General features: G+C 40.8%; 1 protein-coding gene across 2 annotated transcripts in view; it reads right to left on the reverse strand.

The window, feature by feature from the left end:
- galnt17 (polypeptide N-acetylgalactosaminyltransferase 17) overlaps nt 1–17,778 on the reverse strand; it is a 416,397-nt gene that overhangs the window by 287,597 nt on the left and 111,022 nt on the right. For both annotated transcript variants that reach the window (XM_072589562.1, XM_072589561.1), the window contains one exon: nt 17,540–17,714. In XM_072589562.1, coding sequence (XP_072445663.1) covers nt 17,540–17,714 — 175 coding nt within the window. The remainder of the gene's footprint in view (nt 1–17,539; nt 17,715–17,778) is intronic.

Below are 17,778 nucleotides of genomic sequence, written 5' to 3' on the forward strand. Positions count from 1 at the left end.
TGATAAATGTCTTTCTGATTGGTTCTCTTACAAATGGGGTGAACATCACCGACACTAAATTCCATCCATGAGCATCAATGCTTTTGTTGACATCTTTTCCAAGTAGGATTTTTAAAAAAATTTAGTGTTTATCAATGTGAGGGATGTTCTCAGGCATTATATATTCTTCTCTGTCTGCCTGGACTTAGTTTTTGAGTTTGGGTACCTTTGGATTCTCCCAAACATTATCTTTATCTCCCTTTCTATTTCTTACCTGATGTTATCATCAGCAGTAGGGTTCAATTACATGAAATCAGATCCCACATAGTGAAAGGACTTGAACTTGAAGTTCTCAACAGTTACATCTATTGCAAACAGTTCTAGGGATTAGGATGAATATACTCACCTTGGAGGGTGTATGATATTATTTACCTTGAACTCCGAGAGATAAGTTGCAAGAAGAGCATTTTATTTCCTGGAATTTAGGAGGTAAAGGCTCAATTTTGATTGAACCTTCAAGACATCAAAGGGAACTGATAGAGTAGATAGTGAGAAACTATTTCCACTGATGGAGGGGTCTGAACTCAGGGGTGATAATGTAAACATTTTAACTACACCTTTGTGAGTGTAATTAGAAAACACTTTTACATGCAAAGTTTAATAGAAGATTGAAAATTGTTTATGAATGAGAAAATTGATTCTAAATCAACTACAAACATTAAATCTGGAATTCATGAAATTTTCAAAACAAGGGCTATTCATGGATATGGAACAGAAACAGGTTAATGGAGTTAGGTCACAGATCATCCATCCTCTTGACTAATGATAGAAAAGGTTCATGGGAATAAATAGCCTCCTCCTGCTTCCTGTGCTTCATATATTTGACCTGGTTCCATAAATCCCCAGTTCTTCTTCAAAATAATGCTACGGGATCTTTAATGTTCATTTTTAGAAAGCAACTAGGAGCCTTTTTATTATCTTAACTGAAAAATATGTTGCTGATAACATCTAGGTCCACCTCAGTATCCCCTCCCTTACACCCATCATTCTCTCTAATTTGTCACACTGTTTATCCAACATCCACTTTTGCATAAGCAGAAATTTCCACAACTTAAATATTAGGAATAAAGAAGATATCATTTTTGGAACCCACCATGAAATCCATTCCCTAACAAAGAATTTCATAACTGGCCACAGTCTGAGACTGAACAAAGCTGTTTGCAATCACAACATCGGACCGAGACAGGAGTCTTAGCTTTTAACTTCTTACACTCTCTACCACTGAGTCCATCTACTTCCACCTCGGTGACCCTGTCCATCTCTGTCACAATCACTGTTCAACTATTGCTGAAACCATCATCTGTGCTTTTGTTATCACCAGATAATCCCAATGGTCTTCTCCAGTCTTCCATTTTCAAACTCTGTAAATTTGATCTCTTCTCCCATTCTCAGTTGCTTTTTTGAGAGAAGCTCACATGTACTAGACTGGCTGGTTATTTAACTATACCAACAGGGGAAAAATTGCTGATGCATGGATATCCTTTATTATCCTTCTAGTCATTTAGGTTTAAACCTTTTTCTATTGTACAGAAAGTAAAAAACGTAAAGGGTAAAATATAAAAAGCCTCACAGGAAGAGGGCTACACGATTCTCATTCTGTGATCTTCTCAGGGAGATGCACTAAAAATAGAACAACCACTGATCAATGAGTACACAAGAAGCCTGGCCTCAGAACATGGTATGCAATTTTTCATTTACTTCCTCAAACTTTTAATTCCTTCAGTCCTTCGTCAGAACGGAATCACGTCAGTCATTGAGTTTACTGTTGCATTTAACATGGTGTTATCAAGACACATAGGAATGAACTTTTTATTATTGGCTAAGTCAGAGTTGGGTAAAATTTCTGGGAATCACGCCATGAGGCCCAGTGGGTTTGCTCACTGTGTCTCTCCAAACTCACTGTGGTACTTTGCAACCCCTCCCTTTGGTGTTCATCACATCCAATTCCCAACCCATTATACCATATGCCATTCCCACAACAAGCCAATATTCAGTGACATCTGCCCAAAGACCAGCATCCCCAATGCGTATTCCATCTTTAAAAGGACACTGAATGTCCACTGGCATTCAGAAACTGCATTGCACAGTGAAGGAAAATTTGCAGTGAGGTGACTGAGAAAGGAAGTTGGCAGCAGATTCTCTGATGTGGCAATCCTTGTCAATGGGTGGTGCAAAGAGGAGGAGCCCTCTTTCTGGAGGATTGTCGGAGGAGGTGGCACCATCAAATGATGCCAGCCTGCTCGGAGGTCATGACTCGGGTCAATCCCACCTTGTAGCTATGGAGAAGTAGCCTACAATACAGAAAGAAGGTCAATAACTTGCTTTGCTCTGTAAGAGTAAGTGTCATACTTTGTTCTCTGCAACCTCACATTCTCTCCATCTATTCCATCTCTAACCAAAGTTCATGCTCTGACTCTCCTACTAATAAAACATATTTCCTCGTTTGCTCTTGTTAACCCCTACACTTCCACACCACTAATCCTGTATGTGCTCCATGCTACCTGCTCACTCCCTCAAAACATCCCACCTTTGGCTCTTCAGGGGGTGAGTTACTTGCTACGGTGTTCCTGGCCTTTGACTTGATTCTCTAGCCAATGTGTTCATGTGGCAAGTCTGACTGTGTTTCTGGTCAATGGTAATCTCCAGGATGTTAATAATGGGGGATTCAGTGATGGTAAGGGATTCAGTGATAGTAACATCACTTAATGTCAAGTAGCATTGGTTAGATTGTCTCTTATTAGAGATGGTCATTGCCTGGCATTTATGTGGTGTGAATGTTACTTGCCACTTGTCAGGCCAAGTTTGGATATTGATCCAATCTTGGTACATTTGAACATAAACTGTTTCAGTGTCTAAGGAGTCAAGAAAGCTACTGAACATTATACAATCATTGGTGAACATCCCCACTTCTGACCTTATCACGGAGGGAAGGTCATTGATGAAGCAACTGAAGATGGTTGTCCTGAGGAGCTCCTGCAGAGATGTCCTGGAGCAGAAATGATTGACCTCCAACAACCACAACCATTTTCCTAAATGCCAGGTTTGACTCTAACCAGCAGAGAGTTTGCCCTCAATACCCATTGATTCCAGTTTTGCTAGGGCTCCTTGACGCCATACTCAGTCTGGATATCAAAGACTGTCACTCTCAGCACCTGTCTAGAATTACACGCATTTGTCCATGTTTGAACCAAAACTGTAATGAGGAGCCCAAACTGGGTGTCAATAATCTGACTCACCCATTCTCCAGTGACTACATACATGCAGAGAAGTGAGAAGAGCCATTCTGCCCCTGTAAACACCAACTGGTGAAGGGTCGAGTGTGCCGCTGGAAAAGCACAGCAGGTCAGGCAGCATCCGAGGAGCAGGAGAATCGACATTTCGGGCATAAGCCCTTCATCAGGAATGAGGCTTATGGTTTGGGGCCGAGAGATAAATGGGAGAGGGGTGGGGTTGGGGGGAAGGTGGCTGAGAAAGTAATAGGTGGGTTAAGGTGAGGGAGAAGGTAATAGGTTGGGGGGGGGGGTTAGTGATGGACAGGTCCCGAGGGCGGTGCTGAGTTGGAAACTTGGGACTGGGATAATGTCGGGGGAGGGGAAATGAGGAAGCTGTTGAAATCCACATTCATCCCATGTGGTTGCAGGGTCCCAATGCGGAATATGAGCATTCTTCCTCCAGGCCTCGGGTGGTAAAGATTTGGTGGTGGAGGAGGCCCCGGGCCTGCATGTCCTTGACGGAATGGGAGAGTGAGTTGAAGTGTTCAGCCATGGGGCAGTGAGGTTGGTGGATGTGGGTGCTTTCTCCTAGCCAATTGGTGAAGGGTGCAGTTGGCAATCTCAAGCCCCTGAAAAATTTCAAAGGACAACTTCAGTCACACCACCAGCTCAAATGTGCAATGGAATGATCTGAAGACAATATACAATAAGTTGTATTTCTAAAAGGCACAATGCTCCAAATGTCTCTGATGCTCTTAGAATTTTTATTTTCGATTCAGCATTCATTAATCTTTCAGTCATTAAAACCAGTCAGTAATGCAATAAGGATTTTAAAAATGTTTAAATCTAAATGTTTTCCTGACATTTTTATGAACTATCAACATTATCTATTTTTTCCATCTTTCTGCTTCAGAACATAAAGTATTTGAATATCATGTGCATTTGGAATTTAAAACACAAAGCAATGCCAGATATGGCTTCAAAAACAAAAATGTTTCAGATTCCAGAAAATAATTTTCCATGGGTATTATTAGTGATGTGCAGTCAAGATGTTATCATGCTGTCTGCTGCCTGCAAAGTGATGGGCAAAGGCTTCAGTTTTGTTAAAATTATTGATTCATTTAATGGATGTAAATGTCACTGGTCTGGCTAATATTTTTTGTCATTCCTAAGTGCTATTGCGTATAGGATAGTGAGCTACCAATTTGCTGTAGACTATGTCGTAAAGGTACACAATGTTGCTATGGAATCATAGAATCAATAGAATCGGCCCATCCAGTCCACACCGACTCTCCAAACAGCATCCTACCCAGGCCCATGCCCCATCCTATCCCTGTAACCAGGTGGACTCCATGGCCAATCCACCTAACCTGCACATCTTTAGACTGTGGGAGGAAACTGAAGTAACCTGAGAAAACTCAGGCAGACATGAGGAAAATGTGCAAACTCCAAATGGGGAGAATATGAAAGCTCCTACTGAGAGTTTCCTGTATATAATTAAGCAATAATGAAAGAACAGAGATGTATTTTCAATTCAGGATTTGTGTGTCTTGGAGGGGATCTTGTAGGCAATAATGTTACCATGTACCTTCCACCCCTGCCACTCCAGTACAGATCAAGTGTTTGAAAGTTGCTGCAGTGCATCTTATTAAAAGCACGTCAGCTACATTAATCCACTGGAGACTGAGTAAAAGTTTAAATTGATGGATGGGATGCCAATCAAGAGGACTACTTTACCTTGGGCTCTGTTGATCTTTTTGAATGACGCCCGCATTTGTCCAACATGAATGTTATTTATCATTTCTCAGCCAAGTCTGGATATTGGACATTGGTGTTAACTGACACAGACTATTTCATTACCCTTTCAATGAAACTGGACAGTGCACGATTATTAGCAATTCTGTTATGTTGGATGAAGCAGCTGATGATGGCTGAAATTAGGATATATACTGGGGAACTCCTGCCATCTCTAACGAAAGTTCATGCTCTGACTCTCCTACTAATAAAACATATTTCCTCGTTTGCTCTTGTTAACCCCTACACTTCCACACCACTAATCCTGTATGTGCTCCATGCTACCTGCTCACTCCCTCAAAACATCCCACCTTTGGCTCTTCAGGGGGTGAGTTACTTGCTACGGTGTTCCTGGCCTTTGACTTGATTCTCTAGCCAATGTGTTCATGTGGCAAGTCTGACTGTGTTTCTGGTCAATGGTAATCTCCAGGATGTTAATAATGGGGGATTCAGTGATGGTAAGGGATTCAGTGATAGTAACATCACTTAATGTCAAGTAGCATTGGTTAGATTGTCTCTTATTAGAGATGGTCATTGCCTGGCATTTATGTGGTGTGAATGTTACTTGCCACTTGTCAGGCCAAGTTTGGATATTGATCCAATCTTGGTACATTTGAACATAAACTGTTTCAGTGTCTAAGGAGTCAAGAAAGCTACTGAACATTATACAATCATTGGTGAACATCCCCACTTCTGACCTTATCACGGAGGGAAGGTCATTGATGAAGCAACTGAAGATGGTTGTCCTGAGGAGCTCCTGCAGAGATGTCCTGGAGCAGAAATGATTGACCTCCAACAACCACAACCATTTTCCTAAATGCCAGGTTTGACTCTAACCAGCAGAGAGTTTGCCCTCAATACCCATTGATTCCAGTTTTGCTAGGGCTCCTTGACGCCATACTCAGTCTGGATATCAAAGACTGTCACTCTCAGCACCTGTCTAGAATTACACGCATTTGTCCATGTTTGAACCAAAACTGTAATGAGGAGCCCAAACTGGGTGTCAATAATCTGACTCACCCATTCTCCAGTGACTACATACATGCAGAGAAGTGAGAAGAGCCATTCTGCCCCTGTAAACACCAACTGGTGAAGGGTCGAGTGTGCCGCTGGAAAAGCACAGCAGGTCAGGCAGCATCCGAGGAGCAGGAGAATCGACATTTCGGGCATAAGCCCTTCATCAGGAATGAGGCTTATGGTTTGGGGCCGAGAGATAAATGGGAGAGGGGTGGGGTTGGGGGGAAGGTGGCTGAGAAAGTAATAGGTGGGTTAAGGTGAGGGAGAAGGTAATAGGTTGGGGGGGGGGGGTTAGTGATGGACAGGTCCCGAGGGCGGTGCTGAGTTGGAAACTTGGGACTGGGATAATGTCGGGGGAGGGGAAATGAGGAAGCTGTTGAAATCCACATTCATCCCATGTGGTTGCAGGGTCCCAATGCGGAATATGAGCATTCTTCCTCCAGGCCTCGGGTGGTAAAGATTTGGTGGTGGAGGAGGCCCCGGGCCTGCATGTCCTTGACGGAATGGGAGAGTGAGTTGAAGTGTTCAGCCATGGGGCAGTGAGGTTGGTGGATGTGGGTGCTTTCTCCTAGCCAATTGGTGAAGGGTGCAGTTGGCAATCTCAAGCCCCTGAAAAATTTCAAAGGACAACTTCAGTCACACCACCAGCTCAAATGTGCAATGGAATGATCTGAAGACAATATACAATAAGTTGTATTTCTAAAAGGCACAATGCTCCAAATGTCTCTGATGCTCTTAGAATTTTTATTTTCGATTCAGCATTCATTAATCTTTCAGTCATTAAAACCAGTCAGTAATGCAATAAGGATTTTAAAAATGTTTAAATCTAAATGTTTTCCTGACATTTTTATGAACTATCAACATTATCTATTTTTTCCATCTTTCTGCTTCAGAGCATAAAGTATTTGAATATCATGTGCATTTGGAATTTAAAACACAAAGCAATGCCAGATATGGCTTCAAAAACAAAAATGTTTCAGATTCCAGAAAATAATTTTCCATGGGTATTATTAGTGATGTGCAGTCAAGATGTTATCATGCTGTCTGCTGCCTGCAAAGTGATGGGCAAAGGCTTCAGTTTTGTTAAAATTATTGATTCATTTAATGGATGTAAATGTCACTGGTCTGGCTAATATTTTTTGTCATTCCTAAGTGCTATTGCGTATAGGATAGTGAGCTACCAATTTGCTGTAGACTATGTCGTAAAGGTACACAATGTTGCTATGGAATCATAGAATCAATAGAATCGGCCCATCCAGTCCACACCGACTCTCCAAACAGCATCCTACCCAGGCCCATGCCCCATCCTATCCCTGTAACCAGGTGGACTCCATGGCCAATCCACCTAACCTGCACATCTTTAGACTGTGGGAGGAAACTGAAGTAACCTGAGAAAACTCAGGCAGACATGAGAAAAATGTGCAAACTCCAAATGGGGAGAATATGAAAGCTCCTACTGAGAGTTTCCTGTATATAATTAAGCAATAATGAAAGAACAGAGATGTATTTTCAATTCAGGATTTGTGTGTCTTGGAGGGGATCTTGTAGGCAATAATGTTCCCATGTACCTTCCACCCCTGCCACTCCAGTACAGATCAAGTGTTTGAAAGTTGCTGCAGTGCATCTTATTAAAAGCACGTCAGCTACATTAATCCACTGGAGACTGAGTAAAAGTTTAAATTGATGGATGGGATGCCAATCAAGAGGACTACTTTACCTTGGGCTCTGTTGATCTTTTTGAATGACGCCCGCATTTGTCCAACATGAATGTCATTTATCATTTCTCAGCCAAGTCTGGATATTGGACATTGGTGTTAACTGACACAGACTATTTCATTACCCTTTCAATGAAACTGGACAGTGCACGATTATTAGCAATTCTGTTATGTTGGATGAAGCAGCTGATGATGGCTGAAATTAGGATATATACTGGGGAACTCCTGCCATGATGACCAGTGTGAGATGATCAATATCCAACAACTACAACTACCTGCTTTTGTTTAACTTACTTACTTTGTTTAACTTCAGTTTTCCTGGATTCTTTAATGTTATACTGAACCAAATCTGCCTTGGTGTCTGGAATTTCTGAGTTCGGATCATCTTTGAGTTAATGGGACAACAAACCTGAGAACCAAATGGTCCTGGTGGAAACCTAAATAAGGAGGTCATTATTGAGTACGTCAATTTGATTACACTGTCAATGACCCCTTCTATGCTAAATGACTGAAACTAACCTGATTGGGAACACTTGGCCAGATTGGAATTTGCATGCTTTTAATAAACAGGACACCGCAAAATTTTCCACATTGATAGATAGAAGCCTAGCTGTAGCAGTATTGGAACACTTAGATTAATATTACACCAGGTCTGCAGCATTAGGCTTTTCAGCACTGTAACTATGTTGTCAGTGCTTATTACTTTTGCTGTTCCCATGCTTTCAGCCTTTTGTTTTGATAGCGCATTGAGCAAATCAAATTATCTGAAGAGGGATGGTATGATCAATTACATAAGCTTTACATTGTATTTGGTTTAGTATCAAACACAACTCAGCCAGATTTCTTTCATCAACCAATAATAAGTAGTTAATTGCAAATAATTCTTACTCAAGCAAATATTGCAACATTTTTTTGCATAAAATTGGTTTGGACTGTGCAAAGATAGAAACAATGGAATTTCTAATGTCGAGAATTAACTTGAAGTAAATATTGGTCATAGACATTCTGGTGAAACATCATACAGAGTTCATCAATTAGCAAACATAGTCAAGTTTATATTTATTTATTTGTTTATTGTTACATGTATTTTGTTACAAAATCTAGTGAAAGTTGTTGTATAGTTTCGCCACTCTCTAACACCATCTTAAAACACACAAAGGTAAACCAAAACAAAAAGAAAAAGTATTCAACTTTTACAGTCCTCCTTGTTAATTGCTCTGTCAAGGGTTATGGGGATAAGGCAGGAACAGGATACTGATTGTGGATGATCAGCCATGATCATAAAGAATCGTGGTGCTGGCTTGAAGGGCCGAATGGCCTACCCCTGCACCTATTGCCTATTGTCTATTGTCATGGTCGATAGATCTGATAGCCAGGCACGGGTCCACTTTGACACACTGACGCTATGGAAGGAAAGTCCCCATTCTTCGGTGCCATCACATCTCCACCAATGCCCTCACCACCACAGGTCTTCCCTGGACCCTCACCAATGCAGATGTCACTGACACCAGGCATTACACCATCTCAAACTCGACTCTGCTGCTGCCATGTATCCGCCCTAGGCCCACCATGTCCATGCAGCTGCTGCCAATTCCACAGAGTCTTGTATTGGGTCCAAACTCACCTCCGCTGCTGCCTCCATGAATCTGTGCTGGAGAGGGACACAGTCAGGAACATAAACTCGCCTCTACCACAGCAGACATGAGTTAATGCTAGGCTTGCCTCTCTGATGCACCCAAACCCGCTCTGACATCACAAGTCCACATTGGGCCTACCTGCTGCCACCAATGCCATTGCCACAAGCTCCCAAGTTCTTTAACAAGAGGTAAATAAACCAAAAGAAAATGAAAACAAGAAAATAGAGGAAAGAAAAGACAGACAGCAGACATATCTCAGATTCAGAACATGTCCTACTCCACTGTCATCTTCCTTGAAAACTGTTTTTCAGCAACAGGCATTCATGACACTATGTTTCATTAAATTGCATTAAGTTTTACCAAAGTTTCTTTCTACTTCTGATTTGAAACGTTGGAATTCCCGCAAAAGCTACTCTATTGTGAAACTACCTTTATAGCTATTGATCAGTTGACCTTCATTTCATTGGATCATGTTCCCCTGGATACATGCAAACTGTATGCCAGCATTTCATCACTGGGACAACTCAAGTTTTTTTTACAAAAAGCTAGCTTTATGCAGATAAAACTGTCCCTTCATCTTTTTCCTAATCTTTAATCTAGTTTAGTTGCATCAAGCAATTGCAGCTGGTGGACTTTCAACTCATACTCTCCATTGAACTGAACTATCAGTGGCACTCTGCCTCTTCTGAGCTTCCACAGCACCCAGCACCATTCTGGAGCCCTGACTCCAACATGTAGCTCAGTAGTAACTTCTATAACTTGCCACTGAGTTCTAACAGTATAGAGAAATCCAATTGCTCCTGATTTCTCAAAGTTCCCAACTATACAGAATGAGTCATCTTCATTGTCTTTTTTCCAAGTATCCAGTTAAACATTTCCTTCCTGCATAGAGTTTGTTTCTCTTTCTGTCTGTCAGAGAGAGACGACTTGAGGGTTATCATGCCTCAGGTGAGAGTCAGAGTTGAAAAGAATGGTCTACATGGCGACCTCAGCCAGTGTGGGAATTGAACCCCTGCCGTTCTGCATCACAACCAGCTATCCAGCCAACTAAACTAACCAATCCCAATCTGAGATTTATACTGTGCTTTGTTTGGAAACAGAGCAATGTACACATTTCTCACCTATGTGTTATGAACAGGATATTGATTCATTGGAGAAGATGCAAAGATATTCCACAAACATTAAACAGACTTGAAAGAATCCATTTATTAAAAGACTAAATGTGAAGGTAAACTGAAAGAGGCATTTTAAATTAATGGACAAATGATAGATTGGGAATGACGTCTCCACTTGTAGAGGAGGTGCAAAACCATAAGTCATAACTCAATTAGCTTGTACCTTTCAAGGGTTTAAATTAATTTTGCAGAAGAGAGGAACAAGAAAAGAATGAAAAGGTGAGGCATGTGATCAGGGACAGAGAGAATATTATAGAAATTAAAAATTAGGAATATTCCAAAGACTGAAGGCACCAGATTGAGGAAAACAACAAAAATGGCAAAGTAAGTCTAATTATATCTAAGTTAATGTTAGGAGTGTAACTAATAAGATTGATGGGCTACAAGCTGAGTTGCCAGAAGGAATTATGATGAACAGAAACAAAGCTGAAACAGGACCGTGAACAGCTCTTATTAGACACATGAACAGGCAGAGAACGTAGGGATAAGGTCCATATGTTGGCAAATTGGATTAGTTTCAAATTGCATCACAACCAGCACAAACAGTCTTGGCCTGTTGCAGTGCTGTACTGTTCTATACTCAATTCCTGTTTGCCGACATTCAGGAACGACAGAGGAGAAAAATGATTGACTGTGGCAGCATTGCTTGTGGATGAATATTTCTAAATAGAATGTATACGTTAAATGATTCTAGGAAAATTTGGTTTGAGGTAACAAACAGAGTGTGAGTCATCGCATTGTTGGGAGTCTTTTTTAAATGAAGCTGCAAACCATGAGAAGGAGATAGATAAGCGGGTTTTCTTGGCAAATTTCGAAGTTACATATCAAAAGTATTGTTGACATTAATTTCCTCATAGTTGACTGGGATCAACAAGTGTGAAAAGTAGAAATAAATTTTTTGCTACGCACACAGAAGAACATTCTTGATCGATAGGTCTCCAATCCAACAAGAAAGGAAGTAGTGTTCGGATCAAAAGTACAGCAAGTGAACTGTGATGCAGTAGATGATCGTATAGTGAACAGTAACCAAAACATCATTTAGTTTTCAGCAATTGTGGGAAGGGAGCAGAAAATATTGAAAAATACTCAACTGAGGAAAAGCTAACAAATGGTGATTTAAGAAAACATTGAGCACCAACATATTGGAAAAGTTCTTTCAGGGTAAAGCATTAATGAAGCAACGGAGGACATTCAGAGAACAGATAGTTGAGGTGGTGTTTGTGTGTGTGTAGATGGGGAGGGCAGTAATGTGACATTAAAAGAGTTTAGTCTTTCAAATGTTAGATACAAAAACAATAGACACTTGATCAAATTACATTCTGATTCATGCCAATGTAGTCATGATTTGGTGATGCTGGTGTTGGACTGGGGTGTACAAAGTTAAAGATCACATAACACCAGGTTATATTCCAGCATGCTTAATTGGAAACTGTAGCTTTCAGAGCGCTGCTCCTTCATCAGGTGGTTGTGGAGTACACAATTGTAAGATACAGAAGCTATAGCAAAAGTTTACAGTTTGATGTAACTGAAATTATACATTGAAAAATACCTTGATTGGAAAAGAGTGCTTCCAATTAAACCTGTTGGACTATAATCTGGTGTTGTGTGATTTTTAACTTCATGCCAATGTAGTTTAGTTTGTTTTTGCTGCCTTCTCTAGCAGATTTGTTCCAAATAATTAACACTCTTCCAGGTAGAAATACCTTTGATCCATTGCAATTCTCACCTGTAGAGTGTTAATTATTTGGAAATTTCCAATTAAGGGGGAAAATTTCCGATCGAGGGAACTGATGGAAGTGAAAATCAGGACGTGATATAATAATGAATTACTGTCTAACTTTTACCCACATTACATTCTCACACAGAGTCAAGATCTAATTCTGTCTTTAGCTGGTGCAATAGTCAGTTTTCCATGTTTTCTGCTGCTCTCATGTTTCTCTTTGTTATGATGCATTAAAATTATTATATTTAATGTGAAGTAATTATGCTGGAAAATGATCAGAGTTGGAGACACTACAGCAAGAAGCTCCCAAACACAACAGATTCATTGACTAAACTTAATAATTTGATACAAAATTACTCACAATATCTTCAACAGTCTAGCAAACCAATCAATTCACAAGAACTGCAGATATTGAAAAACGTCAAATGGGGTTTGGCTGAAAATCTATGAAGTGATTGTATTTATCACAAGAAGTCACTGGATTGCAAACAAACTAGCACAGCATGTGCCTTTTTAGAAACATAAAATAATAATTTTCAGTGTCTGCAGACAACTAACCTTATATCAATAGATGATAAAATATTGGAGGTTTTTACCTGGAAATCCAGTTATGGGTCACTTGGTGGCCCTCTTGCCTCTGTATCGCAAAGTTTCCTGTTTAAGATCCATTTCAGGGTTAGCACAAAAATCAAGGCTAACTTCCAGTTCCAGTGCATTTCTGAGAAAGAACTAAAAAGTTATCTCTGGTTTCCTGGCCACACCATCAACCAACATCACAAAAACAGATTTTCTGCTAATTCTCACATTGCTGTTGTGTGAGTTTACTGTGTGTAAACTCTCCATCCCATTTGTTAGGTTATAATAGTAACTGCACTTCAAAAATACTAGAATACCTAGTATTATGGGCGGCACGGTGGCACAGTGGTTAGCACTGCTGCCTCACAGCTCCAGAGACCTGGGTTCAATTCCCGCCTCAGGCGACTGACTGTGTGGAGTTTGCACATTCTCCCCGTGTCTGCGTGGGTTTCCTCCGGGTGCTCCGGTTTCCTCCCACAGTCCAAAGATGTGCAGGTCAGGTGAATTGGCCATGCTAAATTGCCCGTAGTGTTAGATAAGGGGTAGATGTAGGGGTATGGGTGGGTTGCGCTTCGGCGGGGTGGTGTGGACTTGTTGGGCCGAAGGGCCTGTTTCCACACTGTAAGTAATCTAATCTAATCTAACCTGATAAGTACTTTGAGTCATTGACAGGCAAGAAAAGCACAATAGAAATGCTAATCTTTGGGGCTCTTGTGGTGCAGTGGTAGTGTCCCTCCCTCTGAGCCAGAAGCCTGGGTTGTTGCACCTGCCACGCAGCGTGTTTTAATTCTTATATCTAGCAAAGAAACTGGGAGTCAACTCTTAACAGTAATAGTCGATAATATTTATTTAACACAATTAATAGAATAATAATAAAATACTCTACAAACTAACAATTTATACGATAAATCTAATCAAATATCTTGCGTTTTAACTTAACTCTGGATGATCATATGCCACTACATTAGATCTTGGCCTTGATCCATGTGGTGATGATCGTCTGGTCTTCTCACGGTGGCCCCAGGTGTGTCTTCAGCATCTCCAACACCATCACACAGAGCACGGGCACCTCCCAGAGCTGTGTGCTCAGTCCATTGCTGTTCAGCATGCTGACACATGACTGTGCAGCGATGCATGGGTTAAATCACATCATCAAGTTCGCTGATGATACAACTGTAGTGGGTCTTGTCAGCATGAACAACAAGTCAGCATACAGAGAGGAGGTGCACCGACTAACGGACTGGTGCAGAGCCAACAACCTGTCTCTGAACATGGATAAGACGAAAGAGATAGTTGTTGACTTCAGGAGGGTTGTTGACTGGACCGCTCTCTGCTGGAAATCAACGGCTTCCTCGTGGAGAATGTGAGGAGCACCAAATTTCTTGGTGTACACCTGGCGGAAAACCTCACCTGGACTCTCAACACCAGCTCCATAGCCAAGAAAACCCAGTAGCATCTGCACTTTCGGCTCAGGTTGAGGAAAGCCCACCTCCCACCCCCAATCCCCACCACATTCTACAGGAGGTTCATTGAGAGTACCCTGAGCTGCTGCATCACTGCCTGGTTCAGGAATTGCACCATCTCAAACTGTAACACCCTACAACAGATAGCTAAGGAGATCATCGGGGTCTCTCTTCCCTCCATTACAGACATTTACACCACACACTGCATCCGAAAGGCTTAAGAGCAGTGTGGAAGACCCCACACACCCCTCACTCAAACTCTTCTCCCTCCTGCCATCTGGCAGAAGATACCGGTGCATTCGGTCTCTCACAGCCAGACTGTACAACCATTTCTTCCTCCCAAGCTATCAGGCTCCTTAACACAGTATGACCAGACTCTTTCCTGTCTGAAATTCTTTGCCCAACTTCAAATTGTTGCTAGAACAATGTCTATTATTCATCATTCTTCTGTTACACTGTAACTTACATTGATTTGCACTTCTTATACACTTTATGCCACGTACGAATGTGTAGTTTGTGCTGTTTATGTAACACCCTCGGTCCTGGGGAAATGCTGTCTCGTTTTTACTGTATCAGTTGTATTTGGTGGAAATGACAAATAAAAAGCTACTCTACTCTCCTCTTGATGGTTGGTCTTGAGTTACCATCCCTGAGGATGGTGTTGCAGTGATTCTTACACTTAGGAGTCTTTGTGCCCTTTTGGGAGAGTCTTCAATGTCTACCAACAGTTCGATCAGGGCTTGATCACCTTGATCGATCAGACCCAACCAAGCATTGACATGTCCTTGGTAGAGTGGTCCTTGGGTATCCATTCCTGGAGGTATTATGTGCATGTAGGTTAGGTAGACGTCTCCAAATAAGGGTTTGAGGCGCCCTTGTGATTGGTAAACAATTCAATGTCTCCAATTGTTCTGGAGATGTCATTCAGGTTGATTCTTTTCCATTCAAATTCAAGTGTATTGTATGGTCTGCAACCGTTTGGTCAATTACATACTGTCTGTCTGGAGCTACATCCTGTTTGATTTCTGCAGCATGTTTATTCAGAATCTTTGAGCACAGTCACTTTTTTTGCCAAGACTTGCCTCAATTTCCCAGCATGCCTCATTTATTGTCCTTTCTTTTCATAAATCCATCATTTGAGTGGCCCATCCAACCACAGGGTTCATGACCCACCTGCTCCCACGTGTTTAAAAATATCTCCAAACATGCTGATCAGAAAATATCTATAAATACAAGTCTTTCTCTTCTTATTAGCAATGACTTGAATTAACCCAATATGGAACAAAATAATAGACCAAAAGATTGCCCACAGGTATGGCATTTTCTGAAGGAAGTACATTGCACTAGTTTTTGAATGGTTTGTACAACCTTACTCCCAAAGAACCTTTATGAAAGCTTTGCACAAGAAGACGTTGCATACTGAGGCTTCTCAAATCGTTTTTCCTGATACTTTTATACTTGTTGCATATACCCTACAAAATATCCATTTATTCTTGAGTGGTTGCCTTCATCAATGCGCTCCTTAAATGTTGAGATTTGCTTACTTGATTTTGTATTATAAGATTTAGTTTCCAAGTCAATGTACTACATCAATATTGACTGCTGTTCAGCTAATTCTAAACTCTAGATAGCACTCAATCAGTCAGAGGAGTCAGATCTCGATGAAGGGTCACTGGACCTGAAATGTTGACACTGCTTCTTCTCCACAGGTGCTGCCAGACCTGCTGAGTTTTGCCAGGAATTTCCACTTTTATTTCAAATTTCCAGTACCTGCAGCTCTTTATTTTATATTTCATTTACTTTTCGGTTGGGTTTTATGAAATGTATGCATGAAAATGTTACATTTCTCTTACTTTACCACACTATGTAAGAAATCACCAGTCAGGTACAAAGGCAAGGAAGATAATTATTGATTACGTATTTATGCACCTTCAGTCACTGAGTCAAAACAGCCAAAGTTCAATGGAAAGTAATTTTATATGTTTTCTTGCTTCTAGTCTCAGCTGAAGAACGGTGCAGTGACTAAATCACTGCAGATCTCAGAGAGATAAATAGAATGGAAAAATACATCTTTTGCCAACTTCAGATAATCTGAAACTTTCTCTATGATTTTCTAAGGCAATCTATTCCAGGTCTTCATGACTTATCATCACCAATCAGAACAAGGAAACAGGCTATTCAGCCAATTGTTCTGTGCTTGCATTTGCAATCTACACACAGGAACAGTCTTAGTCACTTTTATTTACCATGATCCGGTATCATCTCAGCCCACAGCACACATAAGTGAATCACCAACTGGTCCCAAATTCCTTTGAAGCACAGAATACACTACACCATAGACAACCATTTCTATCCATTAATCTGACCTTAGAGTCAATGTTAATACCCCACTCTGATATCTATCCATACTTACAGTCTTTTAAAGTTTGTAATGTTCTGTTTTCACAATTTCCCATGTTTGGTACAGCTGGCATGAAGTTAGATTTTAACTATATATTCACCTTTTCTCACTTGTGTGTGGATTCCTATCCCTTTTGTAGAGCTGGTGCTAGTTGTGAACAGTACTCTAGGCTCCAGTTTACTTACTACTCTCAAAGATCTTAAGTATTTAAGTAATTGTGTCTATAAGCTCCTATAAGCTGTCACTTATTTCCCAAACATTCCTCACAGCATGAAACTTTTCCAAGACCAACTGTCCAATAATCTCAGTTTAGTGTCCATGATAGGATTCTCTTCAATGCCAGTATGTTCTATTTAGTGACCCAAGACACAGAAGTGGACATAATACTAGGGAAGACAATGGTTTGTAGAAGGCACTATCGGAGATTGTGCTTCATGCTTGGAGCTAAACATTTTGAACTATTTGAAGTAACTTTAATTTGCCTCAACTCATGCCAAGTTGCTCGAAATCAATTATTTCTATCCCTTTACACCAGCATAATTGATTCATAACCATCTATAATACTGCATCCTGGCAGGTCATAATTTCCTTTGCTGTCAATAAACAGCTCCCTAGTTTCGATGATGAGGTGACACTTAGCAGGTAAAGCTAAGGAAAACCTTTGTTCCACCTTTATGAAGAAGGCAGGTATTGATTTTAAAAGGAATAAATCCATTCATGTAAGTAAAGAGTGATGCTGTTTAATTTTTAATGTGCAGTACTCAATATTATTTGAATAGCTACTTACCATCCTGCACTAAACTCCACATGAGCATCAAAGAATCCTGTGATCAATGCTGTCGCAGCTTTCCACCCCTGCACTCGGGCTCGGATCAGGCCTTCACGCTTTTCATTCCGTACTACCTTCACCAGGCCAGGGTAGCGTTTGTGAACATATTCTTCCAATGGGGCCTTTAGTTCTTCTATAGAGAACACAGAAAACACACCCCATGTCAATGAAAAGGAACATGTAACAGGATTTCCTCA

The sequence above is a fragment of the Chiloscyllium punctatum genome, chromosome 19 (assembly GCF_047496795.1).
Source record: "Chiloscyllium punctatum isolate Juve2018m chromosome 19, sChiPun1.3, whole genome shotgun sequence".
In the NCBI taxonomy this organism is placed as follows: Eukaryota; Metazoa; Chordata; class Chondrichthyes; order Orectolobiformes; family Hemiscylliidae; genus Chiloscyllium; species Chiloscyllium punctatum.